At 42.0% G+C, this 27,984-nt stretch overlaps 1 protein-coding gene across 1 annotated transcript in view; it reads right to left on the reverse strand.

Annotated features, from left to right (window-relative positions):
* ofcc1 (orofacial cleft 1 candidate 1) overlaps positions 1 to 27,984 on the reverse strand; it is a 78,056-nt gene that overhangs the window by 6,587 nt on the left and 43,485 nt on the right. Inside the window, exons 14-17 of the mRNA XM_062380010.1 lie at positions 25,925 to 26,179; positions 23,163 to 23,415; positions 22,312 to 22,475; positions 16,463 to 16,622 (exon numbers count right to left, since the gene is read on the reverse strand). Coding sequence (XP_062235994.1) covers positions 16,463 to 16,622; positions 22,312 to 22,475; positions 23,163 to 23,415; positions 25,925 to 26,179 — 832 coding nt within the window. The remainder of the gene's footprint in view (positions 1 to 16,462; positions 16,623 to 22,311; positions 22,476 to 23,162; positions 23,416 to 25,924; positions 26,180 to 27,984) is intronic.

Consider the following 27,984-nt stretch of genomic DNA (forward strand, 5'->3'; position numbering starts at 1 on the left):
GCGTGGGCACGTACGGGCCTGTCAGTGCCCCTGATCCTTCAATGATTGATCCAAACTAGATAGCCATCACTACAAATTATGCACCCTCTCTTCCCCAGGTATCCTTTCCTCTGTCTAATTCTACCTTCCATTTGCATGTTCCCACGGACTAATTAAATCTTTCTCTTCTCTCTCTCCTTGTCTCATACCTCGCTCTCCCTGTTTTCCTCTCCCTCTCTCTCTCTCTCTCTTTCTCTCTCTCTCCGCGGCCATTGGTATGAAAAATAATGCAGCACATTTTTTTGGCACATTATTATGTATGAAATGTGGGGGCATAATGTATTCCAGTTGGTTGAAGTTCTCTAGACCCTGTCTGTAATGAGCACAACACAAGTAGGCTCATTACACAGCCTCGGCATGTTACACCACCTTTTCTCTCTCCCCCCTCGGTCGCCCACTCTCTCCAGTCTCGCAGACAAAAGCTGCTGACCTCCCCTCGGTCTACCACCCATCCACTTTCTCGCCCACCCCTCTCACAGTCCATGGGCCGGGGGTTTCTCTCCTGCCGCTGCCATGATCCTTTTGGTTTGTGATCCTGTCCCACTTGGCTTTAATTTACAGTGGGAAAATAATTAGAATCTCACTTTTGCAAAGAGTGGAGTGAAAATGTAAACAATGCTTCCCTGCGGGCGAGTGCTTCATCACTTTGACAGGTGCATTTGAATTTGCCTGGGTGGCGGACAGGCTTGGTTATTTATGTGTCAGTCGCACATGGAAGCCCCGGCTGTGGCTGGGACTGTAGTTGGGACTGAGACTATAGGAAAGAGAGTGGAGCGATACATGAAGTCGGGAATAAGAGTTTTGATTTTGGAGAAAACTGTGGATGATTCTGGTTCTGGACCTGGTGTTCGAGGCCAGATCGGGGATCGGGGATCGTGTGGATCTTGTGTTGTGGTTGAGCAAAGATTTTTCACCAAAGATTTAGATCAGGGGAGTGAGATATAGCTGGGCGTGGGATTTTGGTTGTGGATGGTGTAAGTAAATATTTATGGGCTGGTACCAGCATGTTATAATATCAAGGAGAGCTTCTATTGTTAAAGGATTATTTTAATCTCCTGGATCATCTGAAGTGTCTGATAAGATGCCAAGTCACCTGGTTATCAAGCAACTCTTTTCTAATTAAGTCACGTTCTGATGAATCATAATTACTTGTGTGGTTGTCACTGTTGTTTGTGGGATACCACATGAGGGCCAATGCAGCCTGGCAGGGATGCGTGATATATGAGTTATAGATGATCTATATGTTTGAACATTTAAAGTATTGTAAAAAAGTTAAATGGAAACATTTCAACGACTAACAAAAAAGTTTAATACATATAGTATTTATATAAGGTTTCATTTTGTAATCTAACTAAACCTGTGTTCTGAAATGTATACTGGTGTTGAATCCAGGTATAGTTATCGAGGAAAGATTGAAATCACAATTTACTTTGGTAATTCAGGTAAAGTTAAGGGCCTGGGATTACAAATGGCGTCTGAATGTCCTGGCATCGCTTTTAATGGAAAAATGACCAGGTTGGAATTAACTACCAGGAAAATTCATAAGTCAAAGGCTTGAAATGAAAAAGAAATTAAGACTAGTCAAACAAAAGGATTTTGCAAGATGTTCTAAAACATGAAACTGCACAAACGGGTCCTGTGTTAAACCTACCAAGTCTGCACTGGTAATTCCAATGTTGGTATGATGCCTGAAGAGAGTGGCACTATAAAGAAGATGGCATACTGGCAAAACCAGGACACTGAATTCTAATCAACTTTAAACAAGCAGGCTATCTCTAGTCTGCTTCTGTCCAACAAGACACAGAGAAGCAGCTACATTAGCAAACTGGAGAGACCACCAAGGCTGACTATGAGGGGACGGACCGATCCATTCACTACAGGGACATGTCAAAATGGAGATGTTGACATGTCTCCTATATAATCCCCGATGTAACGTGACATACTGTTGTCGAGAAGTGTTTGTGTTGTTCGAAAGATGTGATGAAGTATAAATGAAGTGAATATGCATATTACAGTACATTGGATGTGGTGAGGCTTAGCAGTATCACTACGCGCAGTGGTTGTATGTGGCTGCCGGTTGACAGGCTTAGTCGAGCCCAGAGGCCTATGACTGGATTATCTTGCCCTTGAGTAGGTGAACGTATATGACAGTTTCAAAGGCACTTCAGGAATGCCCGATAATGTAAACGAATGCACCACCGCTCATGCAGCCCGGCGTCTTCAAGTTCAGCCGTGTGTTCCGTGTGTTAGTGGTCCGAGCCGTTTCATTCATCTCGGAACTGAACTGACCTTTACGTGCTCGTCACATGAGGTTGATAGCCCGGCGAGGCATTATTTATGGCAGAGTTATCATATTAAGTGTTTTGGTGGCTCTCATGGTCTTTTAATAAGCCGTTAATGAGGAAGTAACGTACTGTGAATCATAGCTGAGACGAAAACTGCACTCTTAGTCACTAGTGAGAGGCGTTCTGCTGCTCAAACCCAGTTTTCTCTACTCGTTTATGACTTAGGCATAGTGTCTAAGCATTTTTTGCACAGAGCCTATAAACATAAATAAAAAACAATATGAATTATCTACTGAAGAGCAAGGAAACCGTGGCCCTAACATATGATGTCTGTTTTGGTCTCAAAAGCTTTGTTTTTAAAGCTGGATATATTTTAGGAATAGAAATTTATGTTTTTTCATTTATTACACCAGATGTTCTTTTTAATGTCACAAGTACCATTGTAACTATGGTCCTTTGCAGAGTGTTGCTTAATGGTTATTTGCGCTCTAATTATACTGCCAGGCTATTGGTTGTTTTTGAGTCCATCGCAGTGTTTTCTTTGTCCACTTTAACATGCACGACTTTCTGAAGGCCGATGTTTCCACACTACATCCATTTATGCCAAGCGAAACCTGTTTGTGATTGGCTGGTCCTCTCCTGCTCCACCCTGGATGACAGGCAGACAGAGAGACGTGCCGGGCTTCACAAAATTTGTCATGGTCCACCGGTTCACCGATGCGGCAACCCACTTGACTTGCCACATTGTCCCAGCAGTCCAGATGGTGAGTCCGACCATGAACCGGGTGAAAATTCGACAAAATTTGAAATGTCAGAGAAAATGATTATACGAGGAGAATTATAGAGAGAGAGGACTCGACTCGCTAACCCCGCTCGACCTAAACTAAATCAGCTGACTAGTGGCCACTGGGAAAGTGAGCGGTCCACAGAGATCCAAGCAAACAAAGATTTTGGTAATCCGCCAAACGCTGTCAGCTGTGGGAGGATGAGAACATTTCAGTTCAAATCTTCACTGTGAGTCTTATTTTACCAAATTTATTTTGTATGCTGCGCAGCGCGAGGTTCATGAAATACCACTCAATTCATCAGCTGGCATATTGTTTTCACTGTTCTCCCTGCTAGTTTGTTTTAATGAATTCATTATTTGAAAAAAAAGGTTCCTCTGTTGTGACTTTACAAATATTGTAATGATAATGCTCCAAAATGATATCAAAATGCATAATTACCATGTACTATTCTCAAATGGCCGGACCCACCTCTGTCACATTTCTTTTATTGTTATCAGATTATTGTTGGTACTCACACTTAGCATCTCTAGTAATAACAGATTTAGATGGAAATGACGATTCTTTTGTACAAAGAAAATATAATAATGGGAAAATTAGAACTGCTTTGTGATGCTGTCGTGGAAGTTTCATACATGAACATCATTCCTTGACTCTAACTTATCAGCTTTCTGACACAGGCCTCATGGAAATGTTATGTTTCCTTACAATAAGCATGAAGAAACATCGATTTCAGTGACAGTATCCTTCATTTTTTGTAAAAATATGGTAACAACATTGTCACTGTGGTAGTTTTATGGGGATATTCAAAAACAAAAGTAATCACAATGTTAAAAGTGCGGGGGGGAAACACAGGTAGAGGAAAGAAAACATTACTGTGCAATAGGGTAGACATGGCTACTTCTTTTGTCCACAGATCCTCATCCACACACACACATACACACACACACAGTAACACTCATCTACATGCAACACACACACACACACACACATATCCGCGCTCACGAACAGACAAAGGCTCACACAGTGAGGCAACGCATGCATGCGTCTCCAACGCCTGCAGGCGCTTGGGGCTAGGCAGCAGGGAGAAGGGGGAGGTGAGAGTTGTGGGGAGATGAGGGGGAGGGGGGCTGGGGGGGTGCACTGTGAAGAGGCTCTCTAAGCTATAGAAGGTCAATCCCTCCTCTCCACCACCATCACCACCCCGTGTATCCGAGCTGGCCCGGGTTCAAGGCCTGTTCGCCGTGCGCGTATCACAGACTGTGTGTCGGCACACAAACAAATGTGCCAACAACGAGGGCACATCGACACATGAACCAGAACATATGCACTGAGACCGCTCACTCACACACAAATTTGTAAGGAGTGGGCCCGTATATGTGGTGCAGATGCACAAATCTTTATACTTCATGGGTCACACCGCATAAGTGCACATGTTCATCCACAGCGATGTTGACGTATGGACATATAATGTGAACCCAGTTACATAGCCACACATGCAAGGCCAAGCCGGGCTGCAGCACGTTGCACATGGCTGGGAAAGGACCAAACCACAGAGCATAAAAAAGACCACAGACATACATGCATGGATAGGCCAAGCAATGTCAGCCATTAGAATGGAAATAGATATGCTATTATTGTAAATTTGGCCAATATGTGGTCGGTCGGCAGATATAATTGGAGCAGCTTGAAAATGGCATGGCTGCACACTGTCTGCGTTGGGCCTGATTTGGCTGAAGCAAAGGTCTGTGTCTGGTTAACGCACCACTGGACAAGACAAGCAACCCATTCATATTTGCATGCAGGGACACAAACATAGTGTACGCATCGCATAGTGACAAAATAGCTTGTATGCTACGGTGGCTCCCATCCACCCTCCCCTTATTACTGTGCCTATGAAGCAGAGATCACTGTCTACAAATATTTCAACTTGAATAACCATAGTTAAAATGCAATAATACCCTCTATCCTAAAGTAGCACAGACCAAATTGGACGTCAAGGGGAAGATAAACAAGCAACAATGACTATATTTACAGTCAGAATAAACCAAACAACTTTAAAAGAGATTATGCAGCGCGATAGGATCTCTGGGTGCTTCAGATAATCCAGAAAATAAGATATGCATAATTCGCTGTAACTAATCTCCTTTGCGGAAAATAAAGCCTACTCGCAGCCTACAGTAAACAACTCGGATAGATAGCAGCCCGTCTTTTACTTCCAAGCAAAGTCTGACTCACCCACGGGCCCCAAGGAAATCACTTTTCCAGGTTTGTTCTGGAGTATATTTTTGGTTTACCTGCAGCTCAAGGGAAAATAGGTCCTTTGCATATTTCAATTTTAAGTACTAATATTGTCTGTTAAGTGATAAAGTCAAGGCATCATATGCAGGAGGTGATAAAAGCCTTGAACACATTAGTTTCATTACTGGACCTGCAAACATGTAACATCAAACGGGGATCCACTGCCATAAAAACACTCGTCTATATATGAATTTAAGTTTATTTTACGAATAATTCATTATAGTTTAACCAGAGGCAGTAAAAAAAAAAAAATCTGACATAAAAAAGTCCTGAACCTTTGTGTTATCACACCCAGCATTTCTCATTCTTTTGTGCTGGGAAAATCGCTCACTCCAGGTGCACGGGAAATTTTGAAGATGCCATGCTGGGATCTAAAAATTTCAGGAGAAGGAGCTTTGTGTTACGATGCCGCAGAGACATGCCAAAGTTGAGCATTGCCTTTGATATCACAAAATTTGACTTTGGATTAGTTCAAATCTAATCAGGCCTCGGAGGCTGAAGGTGATAAGTATCCAAGCCAATAACTGAAATGATGCTGGGAAACTCTCTTTCTCTCTCTCTCTCTCTCTCTCTCTCTCTCTCTCTCTCTCTCTCTCTCTCTCTCTCTCTCTCTCCTTCTCTCTCTCTCCTTCTCTCTCTCTCTCTCTCTCTCTCCCTCTCTCTCTCTCTTTCTCTCTCTCTCTCTCTCTCTCTTAAACACACACACACACACACTGCTCTGTCTCTTTAAGGTTATGACTGAAACCCTTATGACAAAAAAAAAGAACTCCAAATGTCTATCTCTCCTTGGGATGTCATGTGGGGCTGTTAAGACACGACACCTGTCACAATCACCAGACCTTCCTCCACCCCTCCAGGCCACAGGAAGCGGCCAAGGTCAAACCCTTTAAAGGAAAAGGAAGGGAGGGACGGGGAAAGAAGTGACTAACGGCGGACAGTCACAAAGAATCAGATCTGTCAAGTTCAAGCTGTAAAACCTTTGTGAGTCAAAGGCTGCATATGTCTGTTTTGTGTGTGTGTGTGGGTCTGAGTCTTTGTTACATACAGGATCACACAATTATTTTATATTTATTTCCTATTTGCAAAACCTCTAAGTGTGGCTCAAGCCGGCTTAACATTCGTTCCATCGTCGGCTAATATATTTTCAAATCGTTCAACAGTCCAATTTGTTTCCTTGTGTGTCACATTATGGGATGGCAGGGGAACAGGGCACGACTCCCTCCTCAGTCGTGTTTCGGAGGATGAGGAGGGGAAAGTGCAGAAGGAGCGTCTGAAAGTGCCGAAAACCTGGCGTCCATTATAACCTCCTCCATCTGGACTTGTTTTGACAGCTGATGGGCGAAGCTCAGTATTTTTAGGGGAAGTTAAAGGAACACGCTCGTCCTCATATTGTGAGACTATCTCTAAGCGTATTAGCTTGATCCATTTATGTTACACAGAGGTTGACCATATTATTGGCCGCGAACCAAAACGCATTTCCTTGTTTTGACTTGCTATCTCTTTCTTCATTCTCCCATCCCCTCCCTCTTTTTCCCTCCGACAGAAAAGCCTGCCCAGGCCCATGCTTTGGTAGATAATGACATCCTCTCCCTGGATTAATTGTGAGGGACACATTAAGCAATGGGGCTGACACTCCCTGTAATTAAACTGTTCACACCGACGAGTTCCTACTGGAACACTTTCTCCTTTCATGCTCTTTCTCCTGCTGGAACTGAGGGCTGGTCTTGATATGGTGTATTATCGGGATAGGGATATGATATTGGAGTCGATCACCTTGAAATCGAGAAGAAGGGGGCGGTTTGAGGTCTTGGCCCATGTTCATAGAACTCAATCAAATACATTCAGATAAAAGAGTTCAATAAAAGTAACGCAGAAAGATGGAATGGTTTGAAAGTAGCCTACCAGAAATGAATCATTAATAATTGATCAAATAATCTAACCTAATAATCTAATCATCCAATCTAATAAAAGCGGGACAAAAAGAAAGCTGTGATTGATAAGAGAGAATACATTCTTTATACCTTTATGGAAGCAGAACAGGTGCACACCCAAAGCACATGAGTCAAATGCTCCCTAAGAAGAGTCAACCTAACATTTAGTCCTGGCATTGATTGTAACCTGATGCAACATGAGCACACTATCATAGTGATCTTTTAAATGAGTGTGCAGACCTACGAGAACTCTCTGTCCGTGCCTCTACACGCCCGGGTATCTTGAGGAACCGATTAGTGGGACAGGATACGGATATTGTGTGTGGCCCTCTGCTCCTGCCAGCAGGTGCTAAACAGAGGTCAAAGAGGAGGCACATATATCACGGTGGCGCCTGCTATGAAAGTGGGGGAGAGTCCGGCTAATGCAAAATAACTCATAATGTCGTCGCACACATACGCTCCCTTGTGACACGGTTTGAGAGGGTCCCGGGCAGATGTTGCACAAACAGCTCTGAGGGCAAGCTACTGCTCTTCAAGGAAAGGCAGAGTAAGGATGAGTGTATTAAAACAAAATGATAATGTGTGCTACAGTTAAAAATCATACAACCAAAAAAAGATACATCACCTCACTGCCTTGCCTCCTGCAAACAGCTGTGTGTCTTTTTTTCACTCCTTCAAAAAAACAAATGCATTGGCTGGCCAGGTATTGTTGACAACAGCAGACAGTGGAAACACTTCCGCTTTTGTCCACAGGGGCGCCAAACTCAATGAAAATGTTCCTTGTCGGGGCTTCGACCGACCAGAGCTGCCGAAGACATGAGCATGTAAATGTGTCTCCCGTGGCCATGGTAACCGACGTCCAAGCATTTTATGTGTATTTTATATTGAAACAGTAATCGGGAAAATTCTCCATTATGCATAAACATTAATTATTCATTAAATAATCACCCTGCCAGAGTCTGGAGGGAGAGAGAGCAGAGTCCGCGCTCGACCATATCGCAAGTCAGTCTCCGCTGTCAATCATAATGTTTGAACCTGTTTCTATTGAATCAAATAATTATCCAAATCCAAACTTTTTCCGGAAAGATAAACACTTAAACAAATAATTAGCATGTGTACTTTGACGTTTGACATCCATGTCCAATCTACTAACATGGAGGAGGCAGTATTTATGATCTGTACCGCACCCAGCCACCAGGGGACAATCAAGACACTTTGGATGCAACTTTGTGGAGCAGTCCGGTGTGTCCATCCGTACAGACAGTTGAAACATTGCATTTATCCAACGTTACCAACACTGACACAAGAGTATAAGATGGCAGCTTCAAAACCCCAAAAGTGCTATTTGGGATACAGTTGTATTTGGGATATTCTAAGAAATATAATTTGGACAGTTTTGTACACACGTTTGATCTTCATCTGTTTTTCTCAGTCTTTTCTTTTTCAACCACTACGCACCACTTTCACACATGACCGCCCAGCGAGGTCTGTGTCCTTTTCAGGGAACACGGGGCATGTAGCGTTTGCAATCATATCTCATATTGAGCTCCCTAATGCTCAGGCTGCGGATGCTCTGTGTGTGTGTGTGTGTGCTCTTACGTCACCCCTGTCCCTGCCTGCCAGCTTGCTGTTGCCCCGGGGCCGCTGGGGCCCTCAGCGATGTCCACTAAAAACAAAACCATCCGCTGTAATTGAAGAAGCCACTCTAATGTGACATGCACATGGAGGCGCGCGCGGCAAAGGTTTGCATGCACGTACCCACAGATGTGCATGGCGATACGCGTACACATGCACGGGCGCACTGTGTAAATGAACTCTGTATGTAGGTTAACAGCCCTGCATTCAGAGACATTCAGCTCGGCACATGAATACACATGCACGCATGCCCGCACACTGACCACATTGCTCTTTGGTAGAGGTGACTGGGGGGTTGGGAGGACTCCGGTGACCCGACACTTATGCACACGCTCTCACACACACACACACACATGCACACACGCTCACACATACACACACGCTCAAACACACACCATAAACCCATAGATGCCCTCTGATTCCAGATGACCCCTCCTGTGCCACGGGAGCACTCAGCTCCTCCTCTCCTCTTCTGCTGTTCCTGTGTTACTGTTATGGGTTCCTGCTCCGGAGCTGAGGGCTCTATTGTTAGGTGACAGCGGTTCCTGTGTATTCCGCTACGGCCTGCTGCTCCCTGTGTCTCCCTCCCTCTCAGCGCTCCGTCTTCCTTCACTTGATATTAGATTTACGTCTCGGGTGGCCTGATACTCACTTTACTGTAAGATTTGCACAGCTAGACTGATAGGAAAGGCAGATAGATGAACCAGATGAAGGAACATGTAAAAATGTGAATTTGTTAATTCCAGGGACATTTCCTTCTGTTGCACGGTAGTAATTTATTTTGAGTATTTTATTTAACATTAGGGAAGGAGTGTTTTGGTCAGGGCCAAGGTCTTTGCCTACCATGTCCAAATGATCTTTCTAAGATTGTTGCATGTTTGAAAATAAATTCAACTTCACAGTGTCAATCACGGCTACACACTGAAAAGAATAATGATAGTAATAATATTAACAAAACATTTGCATACAAGAAATACACACAAAAGACCTTAAGAATTAGGATTTAATCTGAAACCACTATTAACGTTTTACTTTAATGAGTTTAATCAAGTGTTGTGCATAAACACAAGCAAATTTGGCAAATTACATATACATAAATTAACAATGTATTCTCATTATCTAAAAGAAAATTGATCTTTTGCTGCAAAGTAGTTGCATAGAAACACCATCCTCAGTAGTTGGAGTTGGATTAAGAGTTCCGTCTCCACTAGTTAATGTTCTTTTCCCAAATATATCTAAATCCCGATAGTGTGTGTGAAAAGCAGGGTAAAATAGAACACTTCAAAATTAACTTTTGTAATAAGATTTAAACTGTGCTTTATTTTGTCCTTAGATAATTAGTTGAAAAAGGATGACCCTGATTTCTCTGTGTGGTCAGGTATTACCATCCCGCAGTCGTTTTCAGACTAAAATTAGAACACGTTTTATATGATTAACAGCCAGCCTCCCAGACTCAGGTTATCATTAACTCTCCAATCTGTGCTGTTTGACTCTCAACAGGTTTACTCCCCACCAACCACGCTGCTGTTGCAAAGCACCTTGGGTGTTCCCAAACTCGCCGCTGGTAACCCATTACCTCGACATATGGAGACAAACGGCACGACGGTACGCAAATGTTCAGGTTGCGAAAACATCTCCAGGGCCACCATACAAACCCCCCCCCCTCGCTCCTTTCTCCTTCCTTCCCCACTTCTTTTAATCGCTCCCTCTCCCTTTCAATTATCCCAATGTCACCACCACCACTGGGAAAGTTTCCATTTGTTGAATTAACAGCCAAAGAGCTTTGCAGAGGGTAAGCCGGCACTCTGTCATTGTCATAGCGGTGGCTCTGACAAAACAGTTTGCGTACCTGCTTAAGTATTACAGAAATTAACACCTCCCTTCCAGGTACAGTAATCAAGAGGGTGACAGGAGACAATTAATTAGGTCTATCTGCACCACTGCCTTTACATAATTAATGGGGCTCATTACTGAACCCCTAGTATGATGTGGAGCATGCTAGCACTAGCTCAGAGCATCACAGCACTGCAAGCAGTAGTAAAATGAAGGTTTTTGATTATTTGTTTTATTTTGCACATGTTAGCCTCGAACTGGGTAATTTGCCGTGTTGATTGCAGTCTCCGATGAGAAGCTGTCAGCTTTTGATGAGCTTTTTTACAGGTTAAGCCTTTACGATTAATGTTTCAAACTGTGAAAACTTAAACAACTCCACTGTTTGCTGGTCCCTTCCCTTTAATATGAACCACTGAAGCACACCAATGTCAGGTTGCCATCGTTACCCTAGCCCTAAGTAGTACTGGGCTACTTAGGTTGTTTTCTTTTTGCCTATGCCACATTATAGAAAATGTTTTCCAAGGTTTGGTATATTTTTTCTCAGCACAAGACTTGACTTGAACTAGTCATGACTTGATCATGCCGGCGTGATCAATCACTCTAAAGAGTTAAACACGTGCTCATAGTTTGGCAAGGTCATGGTTAAAATAAATGATCATGGCTATTGGCTTCACATGAGAAAAACACAGCTGGCTCATGGGTAAAAGTCAACAAAGCCTCCAGCTTAGCCAACTCTTATAAGTTGCTTGTCAGTACCCTCAGAAAAGATTCATAGGAATGTACAAGCAACCTCTCATTCTTATGTTTCAGACTTTGAACTTCCGCAATGATCTGTTGTTCTCATTTCTATGTGTCTTTGTTAAAAGAAAGACACCTCCAGCATAGTAAGTAATGCAGAATCAAAGACATACTTTAGTTATTAAGGTTATATTTTTGCAGTTTGCTCTGTTTGAAAGTTTTTCAGGCAAAAACTACTCAACTGATCTTCTGGAAACCTGGTGGAAGGGTGGGATACAGGCCAAGGAAGAATTCATTGAATTTTGGTATAGATTTAGACAAAGGGAAATGTGTTGAACGTTGAAAGATAGGTAGCGTTTTTTGACATTTCCATTGCTTTACCAGAAAATAATTCATTGTTCTTGATGAAATACAATCCAGCATATTGAGAATATGAAGTGGCATGCTTGTATTTTAGGATAGGTGCCAAGTGACAAGCTCTGAGGGGGTAGAGCATGGAACAACAGGCTAACCAGCTACAAAGCCTTGTAGCAACGAAAGGTGTGATGCAACCTCAGAAACGTTTCATTTATGAAAACCACTTTAATTGATGGGTGAACTGATGCCCCCTCTCTACTGTTCATCAACAACCCTTGAGGCTGTTGTTCTATGATGGGAACGTATTCCTTTTCCTTCCTTCCTGGGATCAAATTAAAGAGCAAACAGGTTGATCTCTGACTGTTTCACCCTCTTTGCTCATAGCCACTAATCTCTGCTGCTGGCATCTTAACCTGAGAGGAATAATCAAATGGAGGATGGAGGAATCTCTAATATAAAGTTAATTGGTGAGAAAGTATGAATTAGATCATGTTTTATGACCACCGTGTGAAAATTACAAGTTTGATAATCACAGCACATCCACAAAACTAGTGGTAATCGAATTGATCATCTCATGATAATCTGTTAATTCGTGTCACTTGCTGTAATTTGAGTTCCCAACAAAAAACAATAGTGAAGGCAAAATAATATCCATGAATTCTGATGCTCTGCCCCCTGCAAATACATTCCCTCCATTAAAGCCACGTTGTAACCTGTGTTCTCATATAATTAGGTTATTGAACTGTGTTTGGTGTTTCTGTGTAAATACAATGAAGAGTCTGGTTGTTCCATTAGCTCGTTTTTTTGATGTCTCAATGAGTACTCATAAACAAAGGATTCCTAGTCAAGCAAAGGCTTAGAAATGTCTAACCTGTATCTGTTGAATGTTTCCTGACTGAAACACACTGAAACAACAGATTCCTTGTGATCCACAGTGGCTGAGACACCTCTATAGTGCACTATACAGAGGGTTCTTGAATGACTTCTGCATGTTATAGCCTACCATAAGTACTAGATTAACCTTTCACTTGTGATTCTTCAAATGATTTTCCATTTCCAGTGGCCCCGTCTGCCACCTGACATGCAGCTGGTAGCAAATTAGGTTAAAACACACCAGGGAGAATATGGAGTTCCTGTTTACCCCAGATGTGATTTGTTGAAAATGTCATTCTTTATCCTTTTAAGAGTGTACTGTTCAATAACTTTCTAAAATTGGCTCAATATCAGACTGCTGCTGCTGTTCCTGCGACTGCCTTGTTTTCCTCCTCCTCATCCCGCCTTCCTCTCCCTCCGCTAATGAAGGCCTTGTGGCCTACTGTTATTAAAATTACGCCCTTGCCTCTGATATTAATTGGGTCCGTAATAAGGAATGCGTCGGATTCATTATTTAATTGCAAGGGCACATTTCGAATACAGCTTCTGAAATGTATTTTTAATGAAAAACACTACATCCTGACCTAATCATATCAACCTTATTCTATCTAATTAACGATGCAAAAAAATCATTAGAGTTGCAAAATATTAGCTTCAGCTCTGTCAGGCTGCTCCTTTGCTCTCCTTCATGATTATATTTTTTTCCTGTCTATGATAAATAGTTAATGAGGGAAAAATGACAAAAATTTGCATGTAGGCAAATTAGTCTAAACGGGATATGTCTTTGCTAAGTTCGGAAAGTGACCCTTTTTACAGGGGAAATTGTAAGAATGATTATGAAATAACGGCAAGACCCATCTCAGTTTGATGAAAAATGGCCCGCTTTAATAAAGTAGAAATCACAAAATGCAATAACCCTAAATTGTCATCATGCCTGTTAATCCGTTAGTTTAATAATGCAAAATAAGATTCTGTAATTGTTGCTGTGGAGGCAGATATGAGGTAAGGCACGAGTGATTTAGCAGCGGCTGCTAAATGAATCACAAACTTTGCTGTTTAACTTCTTTCAAAGTCTCCAAATATTGGGAGATTAAATTTTCTCCCAATAAACAGGCCCATCACCATCTTATTATGCGGTAGTGTAGTCACCACTCGGAGCCAGGGGTTGCGGTTCATTAAAGATTACAAAACGGGTGTAGAGAAGTTTAGAAGTTTATGTTTTAGCTCGCTCGTCTTAATTCTGTTCACAAAATCGATATGACGGCAGATTCAAACACTTGGATTTAGGGTCATGTGTAGAATCAGGTTCAGGATGATGGTTTCGCTGGCTTGAGGCATTTAGTGTTGATGGTGAAAGGTAGGAACACATAAGGTTAAGCGTAAGAGTTATTGCTCCCAGTACTAGAAACAATGTTACAGCATGATAATAAAGCATCAAACACAAGATGGGACATGACGACATAAAAGCTTCCTGCAGTCCGGCCAGTGAGGAGCTCCTTCTTACTAGTAAGAAACAAAGCATTTGATCCAGTATGTCTACAGTGTTCCTGTCCTAATGATCCCCAGATCCTCAGCTGAACCACAGCAGGCTTTGATATCATCATGGCTTTTAAACTGTTTGCAAGTTTATTAAAATGAGCAGTAGGAGCTTCAGTCTAAAACTATCAAGCATTGCCTCGACTAGAATGACCGACCTATTGGCTATAATCAAATTAATAATAACTAAAATGTCTGTTTTCGTTGACTAGATTCACAAAGTTACAGTTTTCTTCTACTAAAATGGATGAGATTTACTAAATGCAATAAAACTTAAGATGACATTTGAAACAAGACGAAGACTTAATAATAATAGCTGACAGAATCAATGTTTTATGTCCTGAGTGAGTTCTGCATGACACAAATTATCGTATCTGGTAAACATGAAACCAGAATGACAATTTCAACAAAAACAAATTTGGCTTTTCAAGGGAAATCCTTATTCTGTAGTATTCACAACCTCAGTTTTCCCTTTTGGATGCTATGATTAGTTGAATTATGATTTTTATTCGAGCAATATTGATATTTGCTGTGATGGCACATGTATGAAATAAAAGCAGGTCAACCCTTAAACAAAACCAAATTGTAAAGAGAACTGGACTGATCATTGTTTCCAGTTGTGTGAATGCTAAATGGACTGTGTTAAGACAGCACTGTTCCATCAGTTTGTCTCAACCTACCGTTCGCCCACACATTCATACACTAATGACACAGTGTCTCGCTCTCTGGAGAAGCTGGGAATCGAACCAGGAATCCTGCAACTACTACAAAACTACTCCTGTTGGGGACAACATGACTTTTCCTTATTGAATGGCAAATTCAGATCTTGTATGTATTTGTTAACACTGTCAAACTGTATCTATTGGCTGAAACACTGTCACTCATTACTAATACAATTTTTCTGTAAATGTCAAATCCTCTTTTTAAACGATTGCTTTTAGCGACACTGTTACTAAAAAGACATGTGTTGTGATTTCACAGCCTTGCAAGACAACCCACGTTCCTGGCTTTCGAGTCCATCTTCCACCAGTAACAGAACTTGATGTGGTCCCGGGTTCTATTTTTACTCCTCTGCCGCCATGAACTTGTGAAAGCGCAGAGTGAGGGAGTTAATGGACGTGGTGAACACCGAGCGATGGGTGCCACTAACAAATCCCCCAGATTGAATTAAAGGGAGCTGCAGTTTGATCGCCCCACGCCACATCCCTTATCTCAACAAGTCACATTTTCAATCACTATGCAAAGATGTTACATCGGGCGCAGGCTCTGTGCTAATGCACTGCCCTGCCCTGTGTCATCACAATTGACCTACACTGGGCTGTCAGACATGTGACAGCCTCTCCCGAGCAATAGTAATTTCATGGGGACATTCATTTATGCAAAGTGGAATCCTGCCACACCAAGTCGTCCACATTAAGATGATTCTCAGTATAACATGTGTACATATATATCGCTATGATTTAATCGCTTTAAAATTTAAAAAATCTGAAATATGTTTCCACAGATTCATCAGACAACATGTGAACCTAGCTTTTGTTTTGATAATTATCTTTTACTAACTATTAATTAGCAGGATTATGCAAAAACTACAGGACAGATTATCATGAAACTTAATGGAAGGTTGTAATATGGGTCAAGATACAAGATTCATTCCTTTTTGGAACAGATCCGGGTCAGGGGGTGGATACATTTTTTTTTTACTTTCTTGAATGTTGCGAGAACGTCTCACAACTTTTTTTTTCTATAAATATATTTTTTTTATTAGAATAATCAAGACATCTTGATTTTAAAAAAGTGCAAGCAATATTGTGAATATCCAAATTAAAATCCAGATCTAGTGAACTAAAATGTGGTTAAATGAGGGGACTTCTGGTGTGTGCTATTTGCCAACTCTGCAATTTGAATCCTTTACCTCTTTGAGGTAAATTCCCAGTTCACTGAAATATTTTGTTCAAGAATTTCTCTTAGCACCTTTCGATGAAAGAAATCGGTCACATCTCCGCTTTAGTTTTTATTTTGCTTTGTTTTATTTCTTCTGTTTTATTTTGAAACTCACATTTTGTCTTGCATTATGTCATTTCACACTTTTGCGCCAGTTTTGTATGAGCTCAGTAGATCACCACAGGTTTCAATGCAATGAGACGCTCACCTTGCGCCTCTCCCCATTGAAGCCTCGCCACTGCTCTGCCTTCTTGACAATGTAGCTCAGCTCCTGATTGGACAGCTCCAGATCTTGAGGCAGGAAGTACGTCCCCTCTTTGGCTGTAAGCCGCTGAAAGATGTCCAGCATGTGGCCATCGTTGTGGAATCTGGAAGGTGCAGGGTTTGGAAAATAAAAGAAGCGAGGAGGAATAAGTGTTTTGATGTATATTGATTCACTGTCCCTGCCATGTAACAATCATATAGGGTTAAATGCCAAAGCAAGGAAAAACATACATCTTTGCCCTAGGTCAAATATGATGTGTTTTTTTTTACAATTGGTTGATTTTTTTGAACAGGTATCATGATAAAAGTCTAATGCAGCATTTCAAACAGAAAAAGGAATCAAACAAATTGGCCTGTGAGGGGGAAGCGCTTTGGCAACACATGCCGACTGCAGACGTGTCTGTGTATGGCTGCTGCAGCTGCGTGGTCGTACAAGTGTAAATGTGTGGGAGTCAGATCCTCGGATGTTCTTCACTGTTAATCCTGCGCTTCAAAGATGGCAGCCGCAGCAGACGCGCTGGATGCAGATGTGTCGGGAGAGACCACCCTGAGTCACAGGGAAACGTTCAGCATGGCAGAGGAGCGTATCGATTCGCACCTCCAGATGAGCACGCAGCACCAAAGTCTTATTTTTTTCTTCCGCCACACAAGGGTGCACGCAGCCAACCCCTCAAAAGAAATCACCATGTCTGTAAACAAATGCCTTGGCTGACCATCAAATCCTGCAGACCCCGTGCCCTTCCATAGAGATTCTAGGCTGTCAGAGGGTAATCAACTCTCAAATAAAACCAACATCAAGGAGACAGGGATTTACAGAAGACGCTGGCGCGGAGCTTTGAACTCAGCATCATTCCCCATGGCTCCTGGGAGAGGGATGTTTGTAGAATCTTGACCTCAGACACAGGAATAGCACTGCATTCATTTTCATTCTACACTTGAATTGTGCTCCTCATTCATTTATGCGGCTTTGAAAGCAGGCTTGTTTCCTCTGTGTAGGACGTGCTTAAAGATGTGAGATAGAACCTGGATGATGAGACCTATATATCGCTTCTCTTTAAGTATAGGTGGTCGCTATGACGACATGCACAGACCTATGGATTCCATTCAAACAGAATATGACCAAGAGTTCCCAAAAGACAAACCTGGGAGGATATTTGTGAGCTAGAAACCGCCATTGAACACATGTTGATTATATTTGTGTATTTATTGAGTATACAACGTTAATATCTTAGCCTTTTGTATTTGTTTTTATTTTTGTCTAATTTAGTTTCTTGACTAAATGAGTATTTTGACTTGAGTATAAATTATGTTCTAAATGCAATAGTTATCAATCCCATACTAACAAATATTAATTACAGCACAACGTATCAGTGTGATGTTCCTGTAATAAGAGATGGTCATTGAGTAACTGAACTATTATTATCAAACTATTACCTGGCTGTGTAAAAGGCTTATTGTACTGAATGGACCTCTATACAGATGGAACCTTTTATAACTGAAACAACAGTGTCTACTAATAATTATGTTTCCAGAGATCTTAACTGCAAATATGTTTTGTGTGAGATGCGATGGCAGTTGTTGGTACCGTGGCCTCCCAGTATCAAGGTTCTGGGTTCGAACCTTCAACCTCAGAGGAAGCTTAGATTAACTGGAGACTCTAAATTGAGCGTAGGTGTGAATCTCAGTGTGGATGGTTGTCTCTGTTTGTCGGTCCTGCAATACGCTGGCAAACTGACTAGGGTGCACCCCCCGCCTGTAGCCCCATGTCAGTTGGGATTTGCTGCAGACCCCTCATGACCCCCAGAGCATCAGCAGTATTGATGATAAACATAATATAGACTTATTATATTATCATAATATCCACAACAACAGTAACCACTGAATTATTTAACAGTTGTATGTATATTAAGGCACTTAGAGAACTTGGTTAAGATTAGGGAAAGATATATATATTCTTATTTACATTTAACCTGAACGACAAGCGTTCTGTAACCTTCAGGGGTTTTCCTTGCCTATCACAGGCCTATAATGGGACTCCCCTTCCACTCTGTAGAGACTGTGCTGTCATCAATACATGTTTAATGTATTCAATCATATGTTGCAGGCAGCATTATGTTTCATATAAAACATTTTTCTTTGCCATTTAGGTGTATAGACACAGGATAGAGTGAATATCATCCATACAGAAACACTGTAGTAAGTGAATGCAACCTAAACCTTTTTTTTTTTTTTTTTTAACCTTGTAATTGTTTGGATGTGAACTGCACCATTGTCAATGTAGCGTTGCTGTTTATTAAGTTTCACAGAGGATAGAGGTGATAAACACATCACTGATATGTATTTCTGCAGCCAATGAATAAAGACTTCCTAAAATGTAATTAAAAAAGGATAACAGTCCATTCTATCTATACATATAGCCCGAGGCATTTTTTTTAGAAATAGGTCACGCTCTGTGTCAGAGCCCCTTCCTTGCAGCCAATAGGAAACTGTAACCCATAAAATTATCATCCTTGCTTCAGCCTCGTGGCCTACATTCAATACAAGCCCGAGTGGCGGTTGAGTGGCAGAAGTCATTATTACTAGCTGCTGTTTTAATATTGTCCATTTAGCTGGAGCCCGATAAGCGTCCCGCTTACGGAAATTAGATGGCACCCTCTCCTCGGCCGCCAATCTCCAACTGATTAATTCAATAAGGGTTTTCTTACAGTTTGAGCCTTTAATGGAGTTGTGTCTCATATGACGGTGGGGGGGGGGGGGGGGGGGACGCACCTTGGATGAATGCAGAGTTACATTATTCAGTAATTTATCACCGACCCCTCAACATTTTACTATCATGTGCAAAACCTGCTGTCCTTTTATTTGAAAAGCTTAACATTGCCGTTTTGATTGATATATTGTACCTGAAATATTTTGTATATAAAATCAAATACAAACACTACCAATATATTTAGTTTGGCCTCCACAATGATCTTTAAACATAGTTCATTCTTTTTTTTTCTCTTATTACTATTCTTCTACCGACCATGGGATTATTTTTATCTTGCAGCCATAAGACTTTTAAGATTCCCATTTTACAATTTGTACAAAAAATCATTATTCTTATGGCCGACTGTGTATTTGGACTTGAAGCTTGATTATTCAGGGTTTAGGGATGATATCGGACTCTGAGCTCTTAAACACAGACAAGCTGCTCGATGGCTTTGTCTGCTTCTCAGGTAGAGACTATTTCACATAAAGTTTGCAGTCTTTGCTTTCCCCACTGCTTGATTACCCAAATCCTGATGTCCCAAGTGGTGTTGGATTCTGGCAACACATAATGTCTGACCCCTGCTTGGCCCTCGATGCACACTGGCACCGTATCGGCACGCCAGAGGGTCTAGCAGCCCTGGAGAGTATGTTGGAGGCAGGAGTAGTGGGCTCCACCACCTGCATATGACCTGGAAGTTGTTATAACATCACCTCAACACTATCACATGATCTTGGGGTTTGCATCAGAACCAGACCCAATTCTCCGTTATATAGCTTCACACTGATTCCATCATTTTAGTCTGAATTTGACTGTTTGGTTTAATTCAGTCTTCACTGACTATCACCCTCTGCATCGGTAACCAACACAAAATGCCCTGTGAGTGCAAGAGAAATGTAAAACTACACTGAGATGGATTTAATAGTCAAACAAATATATATGGTAATGGGTATTAAAACCAGAAACACCAGGAAAGTACTAATAAGCTTTAAGCTTCAAATTCTGAATTAGTAGAGCACAGTGCTTGTAGGAATCTGCCCTCTCATTGCACTGCAGTGTCATTCTCCTGGGCTTTTGTGAAATTGAGAAAATAGGCGATGTTTGACTCAACTGTGTGTGAAAAGCGTTTCTTAAATTAAGAGATTCACACATTAATGTTCTGTTTTTTTTCCCCAGAATTCTCAGTAGAGACATTTGCTGAAATCTGCTGTCTGAGGTGTTAAATCACAATAGAGACCCAGCAAGTAAAATGCTTCAGCATGGCTGACCTTAATCTGCAAGACATGAGTGGAACACACAGCGCATTAAGATAGAGTATGTGCATTCACCACCATGTATATGCAGTCCATTTCACTATGTATGAAACCTGCAGTGACACCAACCATGCAACACATTCAGCCTAATCGGATAATGTAAGGGGGTTACATGTTCACGCTACATCAAAACACATATAACTTTTGAATTCGAAACGCTTTCAATTTCCCAACCAGTTGCAGAGAATGCTATGTTCCCACTGTGTGGTGCATTTGTGCATTTCCGCTTTTCTGCCTTTTTTGTGTTTAATAACTCAGTGTGTGTCTGTGTGTAGATGTGTGAGGCTGATGTCGAACCCTCAAAAGTAATTCCATGCCACTACATAATCAGAATGGATTAACATTCATTTTTCCGTTTTTCTGTTGTTCGTGTGCTTCTCTGTGGACAGATAAGGGAGCGACATGGTGGATGCTGTGGAATGGGCACGAGGCTGCGGGGGCGCAGGGACTTATTTCTGAGCCGGTGCTCGAGAATAGTTTGCTGCTGAGTCCCAGAGTGTTTGAGAATTGGTCGTCCTCTGCATCGACAGACTGTGTCAATTCCAAATCACCCGGGTGAGGATTCCACCGATTGGCAGCTAAAGTGATTTTTTGATTTTGAGTCACCAGGAAGGTCCGACACATCTCAGGGTCAGAGGTCAAAGAGCAATGGTACATGATAAAGAAACCCAGTCTACCCAGTCTACCTGTAAAAACCTGAACCAAGAGGTTTAGTACCACTACTATATACAAGTACACAGTCATATATTCTGATATATCCTTTGTTGGTTTACTTGTTTGTGAAGGCAAGGCAGGGAGGAACCCTAACCCTAACCCTATTTCTTTCCACTTTATTTAACATTGCTAGATGTTTTTCAACATTGTCAGCATTTTCCCATTGAATAATGGCACATTCCAGGGCCTGATAGCTATGAGTGTGGGAAATTTGGTGCAGCTTGATTGGACTTGAAGAAACTATTGTCCCTTGGCGAGTAATGGCCTCTGCTCCAGTAAACATTGACATGATATTACAACTAAAGATCTGGTAGAAATTAAAGCAACAATTATTTGGTTGTAAAGAAAAATAAGAGAACTGAAAAAATATGTTATTTCCTTTCCTGAAATCAAGTAGTTTTTTTAGTTTTGACTGAAGGCAGACTAGCGACATGTTGGGTATATTCCTCTTTACTGCGATTGGGAAGTTTGCTCTAAAGTGTGCCTGCTGTCTGACCTATGACCCCTGTCACGGATCTTTACTCTGTAATACTCCTCTGTACGTGGACACTGTTAGATTATGCATGATGGGATTCATAGGCCACTTGTGTATCCGGTTGTGTTGTGGTTGTTGTTTCTTACGATCAAATAGGGAAGAAGTGTGGTGTAGAATTTACTGCAACATGCTGTATGTGAAGCTGCTGCATCACTGTTAACCTTTTGTAATACCTCACATCGGGTCAGTGTAACCTTTGACCCCGGCAGACTGGAGCGTCTGCAGTGTCTTGAGAGATCCTTATTGTGAAGCGTTCTTACTGGAATTTGTTATTCAGGGAAGAAACTGACTATGACCTTGGCCTCATTGCAGTTTTATGTAGTCGGCTGGTGGGGGAAGGAATGGTTAAGAAGACTGTGCACTATATATTCATGTGTGCAGTCTATTTCCTGGGATCAGAATAAATAACAATACTTTGAGACACTAGAGACTGTCCCACAGAGTGTCTGTTTGCTCGTCAGCCATCATCTTCCTGTTTGTCTCACCTGAGCAGGTAAATGGAGAGGATGGTGATGGAGAGCAGGAACACGACCGCGTAGAGGAAGAGAGTGATGACCAGCCCGGCTGCACCCGATTGGTCAGCTCGATAAAAGTGCCAGTAGAGCTTTGCCGCGTCCCCAACTGGTGTGTCCGGGCTGTAGGTGAGACGCTGCAGAGACAGACATTGAATGAAAAGACAAAAAATACAAATGTGTATGAGGAAGGACATTCACAATATTGGAAAGATAAAAAAAAATCACATAATGGCGTTTTAAGCTGCATTCACACCAAACGTGAAGTTGATCCCATGTCACGTTACTGGCACTGTGTCATGTATGTTTACTCCCAGCACGCGCACTGACAACATGAGTACAACCGACCCGCAAATAATTTAGTTTCATCTCAACAGTGATTGGCTTTCACAGCATCATGCAAATCTGCTATTTTAGTGAAGCGCATGCCGTGAAATTTGTATCTATTCGTATTTTTACATTGACTTTGTATGTAATCTTAATGTGCAAATAATTTGCTTTGTGTTTCTTGTGAACGCAGCTTTTTTGAAATACAGTTCAGCTGGTGCTCCTCTTCTCTTTTATCAAAAATAATAATATAAGAAATGATTTAATCTCCTATTTATTAGTACAAAATGAGTTATTATTGTCAAATGATTCATTACTGTGAGCAGGCTAAATCAATTAATGTCTTCCTCATAGAACAAACATCACACCCTTCTCTCCTTCCATAGTTCTTGTCTCACCCTCACCCCTTTTTTTGTATTTAAAGTCACTTTGCCAAGATAAAGTGAACTCCTATTTAAAGTGCACAAGTGTCCGAGCTATTTTTGTAAGTGACTTACCCCAAGGACGGCGTCCACTGCGAAGACCGCCAGAGGGTCGAGGACTGTCCACACTCCCTGAGCCATGATAAACTTTGACGTGAAGGAAGGGAGTGAGCCAAATATCTGTTGACAGCCCCATCTGATCAGAACCAGCAGGAACGTTAATGCGTTCAAGGTCAGGGGACCCACCACCAGCATCGCCATCTCCTCCCAGATGTGGAGCAAGGAACTCTGGTATACAAGCTCCACGGTGTGTGCGTGGAACTGGAACCTGGCGGGAGAGGAAATGGAGGCGGGTGATGTGCATATGGGTAGCCTGTGTGCACCAGTGTTGTATATTTGTGTACGTGATGCTTTGCAGCTCAAGGGCAACTGGTTCCAGTAATTCCCACACAATGTTACATTGTTTGTGCTTGATTCAATCATATTTAATTAGTCTGATGACAATGAACATTAAAACTGGCTGTTTTACTAGTCTCTGCTGCCTCATTGATTACATGGTTCCATGTAATATGTATTAAAAGCTAATTTTATTGGCTTTATAATCTGTAGATATATTAATTAGAAAAAAAGCATAAATAAAGGCACAAAATCCAACTGACAGACGCTACAAGTAATTGTAGAAACACCTTTGCTTCTGCAGACCTGCTATTGTAAGCCAGGCTCCCCATTCACAGCAAGCCTCATGAATTTCTTAATCTTGCCATCAGTCACGAGGAGGTAAAGCCAGTGGTGGGAGAGGAAAAGTCCAGTTTTTGCTCATTAATTTCCATCTGATTTGCTCCAAGAGTCGAGCATTCCTCAGATTCTCTCCATTAATCTGACAGTAGAGGTCCATTGTTTTGTTTTTTTTATCTCAGGCAAATCTCTTAAAGGTACTATATGTAAGAACAGGAGGCGATTTACAAGCATTAATCGCTTTTTTCTTTACAGCTAATGTCTGAATAGACTGTAGCGTAACTTACAAAATCAGACCACGCGTTCTCGGTTGCCTGTAACGGCCTGTGGACTGATGTGCAAAGGACTTGGGATTGATTTTCCAAGAGACGTGACGTTAATGTTTACTCTTGAGTGCATTGTCCCAATGTCTCTCTTACCCACGGTAGCGTAAACATCAACAAGTGGCCATTTCCCAGCACAGCACAGACTTCAACTCAAAAAGAGCTTTCTCCAATGTGTCAGTGCCACAGAGAGTTAAATATTGTGTGTCCTCATGTTGGTTTGAGTGCAGACGTGTGTGATAGATGCAGGCTACTGGAGGTTGCTTTATATTTCATGAATGCAGATTATTGACAGCCTGGGCCCTCCAGAGAACTATAGCCAATCTCAGCCGAGTATGGCGTGTATTTCAGCCTCACGCAAAACCTGTTTACTCGCAATGTTTAGCAAATTCAGGTCACATTACATTGTCTATTAATAACCCTGACCCACCTGCAACCTGCGACGATCAACATGGTCACTTCTGAGTACTCAATTGGAAGCAATACGTTAAAAACACAAGATTTGACTGTTGAATTATTACTTGTGTTTGTTTCAAAGATAAAAAAGAGCTCCCAGGTTTCAGTGGGGTCAGAGGTCGGATTATAGTGAAGAAGGAGGCAGAGAGAGACCGAGGAGAAAAAAAAGAGGGTGAAATAGGAACAAGAGCTGAGGGAGGATGACAACACACCAGCTACTCTTAATGTCACTTGGTCTCATTCTCCCTCTCTCCCTCTCTCCCTCTCTCCCTCTCTCCCTCTCTCCCTCTCTCCCTCTCTCCCTCTCTCTCTGTCACTGGGCACCCCCCAGCTCCGGCCACTGCATGGAGAGAGAAATGCTCGGAGGGAGAGCGGCAGCTTCGGACATGTGGAACTTGTCATCCGACGTTGACCCCCTCTGTTTTCGCGTTTTCATTTTTTTCCACCTTCCTATCCGCCCCCTCAGTCCATCCTTTTTTTTTCTTCCCTTTGGCCACAAGAGTTTCTTTTCTCTCTCTATCTCTCTCTCTCTCTCTCTCTGCTTGCCTCTCTCACTTTCCATGATTTAATGTGTGATGTTTGCACCCCACATGTTATTGTAATAAAATCCTGCCCGCATGCATGTTTGCAGCCAGCTCTTTTTATAGTGATGAATTAAATCAGCACCATATGCCGTGCTGCAATGTGATTTAACAGATCTGTGGTATTTTATTGCTATTTATTATCAATGCTGTGTACCAAATAATAACAATAAATTCCTTCCAAATAGTGTAGCCTGTTGGGGCTAAAGGCCGGGTGGCGAAATCAACCAACTCCTCCAACAATGGTCTGTTAATATCGAGAGAGTCTTGTAAACTGTTAATGGGGGGATTCCAAACCGATGATTTGGATGTATCCAGTGTGTGTGTTGTGTGCGTTGTGTGCGTTAGCTATTGCACACTCAGACACACTGCACATCCTCGTTCTCTCCGCCAGTCCTTCACATCCCATTTCATCACTTCAGTACATGGCATGTGTGTGTGTGTGTGTGTGTGTCTCTGTGCGTGTGCATCTGCGATTTGCCTATAGGCCTCTGTAATCTATGGATGAGTCCTCCACGTGCAGGGATTTATGTTAGAGGCGATGCTCCAGAGGTGTCTATATGCACAGGTTGTTCTGCTCCATGTTTGTGCATGCATTCATATGCTCCCCCTGTCCACATGCATTTGTGTGTATGTGTATGTGTTTGTGTGTGTGTGTGTGTGTGTGTGTGTGTGTGTGTGTGTGTGTGTGTGTGTGTGTGTGTGTGTGCGTGCAGGGCGATATCAAAGGAAGCAAACTCACTTGTTGACAGGAACTGCTATGGCCTGGAGGTAGAGCCACTGGCTGCAGTAATGCAGGTAGAGCCTCACAAACCACATCAAAGCCATCAGCAGCATAATGAGGCCGAGCTGCCGAACGGAGCCGCGCCAGCTCGTACGCCCAGGCTGCTGTTGCCCCGGCAACGGCAGGCCCAGGTCGGAGGACAGCATGTGCAGGGCCAGGCGGGCTCGGTCGGACAGGCGGGGGGGGCGGGCGGCGGGTCCCGTCACTGGTGATCTGTTTTTGGGGACGCATCGTGAACGACAACGCAAAGCTTAACTTAATGTTTTGCTTCCTTGTAATATTAACGATATAACTCAAGTGGATACCTGACACATCAAGCCATCACACAGGATGATTAAGTAGCTCCTGTACACGGGCGACAGCATCAGAAATGATTATTTGAATAAAAAACATTCGCATTGAGCTGCTGCCCTTGATCTCGCGGACATAAATATTGGGGGATTTAAAGAGCAAGTCTTTGCATCGCGGAAAATATTCAAATGAATTTTTACCATCATCAGAGCCACATTAAAGGTAGGGAAATGAAGCATTAAATCTGACACACACGCACAAAAATATACTACACACACACACACACACACATATACACACAGATAGGAATCCCTTCCAGCAGTGCTCGGCTTCCCCCAGCACCTCTGCCTCCTCTGTGCCGCCCTTTGTCAGGCCTGCTCAACTATTCCCTTTCATATGGAGGGTACAGATGGAGCAGAGGAGGAGAGGAGAGTGAAAGGAAATAAATTACAATATCCAAAAATTCACATACTACACCCATGACTAGTACTGTGCAGTAAAACGTGTGAAGTAAATGCATGTGTACACTTGCAATGTGCATGGCCCGACATGGATGCATGATATAGTTTACACATGTCCACAAAGGCTGACCCCGCTGACCCCTATCCTCTGGCTGACAGTAATTAGACCAAGGCTAAGATAGGTGTGTACAGTAGAGATATGGTGCGAATCACAGAGTGGCACTTCAGGCCTTTGCCTGTGGACATCCCTGTGTCTTACCACTGTGTCCCAGAACAAAGTTGGAATTCACTTTGTAGTGTGTATCTAGGGAAAATCACACACTGCCTAAAGATAGAAACAGAGAGAAAAAAAAATCAACTGTATTGCTTTCTCCTCCTCTCTACAAATAATTAGGGCTAGACTTACATCAAAATGCAGCGTTGTGTTTTTTGTGTGTTTTTTTTTTTCCTGCCCTGCTTGTATTGCTGGTGGAATACAAACAGTCCCACAGTTGCATTTAAAACAAAACAAAAAGAGATCATCTTTGCTCTCCCTGTGAGGTGGGCACAATCTCTGAAGAGTTCCATTATTTGAAGTTGTCAAGTTTTCTCATCGCGCGCACACGGCACTGTAGGGTGGAGCGGTGGCATGTGGGAGAACTCGGAGGGTCTATCCCGAGTTCAGACAGTCAACCCGGACTGATACACATTCATGGCTTGGCTCAGATAAAATCAGACAGAGGGAGATCAAGATCTGTGATGAGAAGTCAATTACTGGTCAGTTGTGTGGTTGAGATTTTAATAGCGCAACTTGTTTTTTAACTGCATGTGTTCTCAATATATCCTGCATGAGGTCAGTAAGCTGATTATAAGAATAACATTGCATCTGTTGATTCTTAATTTCACGTTAAATTGTCTTATTCAAAACTACTTTTTCAATAAATTTCAATAAAGCAGCAGTATGTGATCACAACACTGTTAATCAACAACACTGCTAATAAAGTTTTCTTATATCTGCCATATATGACAATAGCTTCTAAACTAGAGATTGATGATTTCCATATATTTCTATGGATCAAATACAATTTAAAATGTGTAGTAATATATTCATATTTTAGCCCTTTCAACATAAAAACAGATGAATATTAATGTCAACCTCGTGGTTTTCTTTCTCCCTACATGACCCCTGAGGTTAATATTACTGTTTAGTTAAAGCATTAAGAGGACACATTTTTTTAAATATCATAAATATATGAGAGTACAAATAGATAAATAAACAAATAATGC

This window comes from Platichthys flesus, chromosome 21 (assembly GCF_949316205.1).
Source record: "Platichthys flesus chromosome 21, fPlaFle2.1, whole genome shotgun sequence".
NCBI classification, from domain to species: Eukaryota; Metazoa; Chordata; class Actinopteri; order Pleuronectiformes; family Pleuronectidae; genus Platichthys; species Platichthys flesus.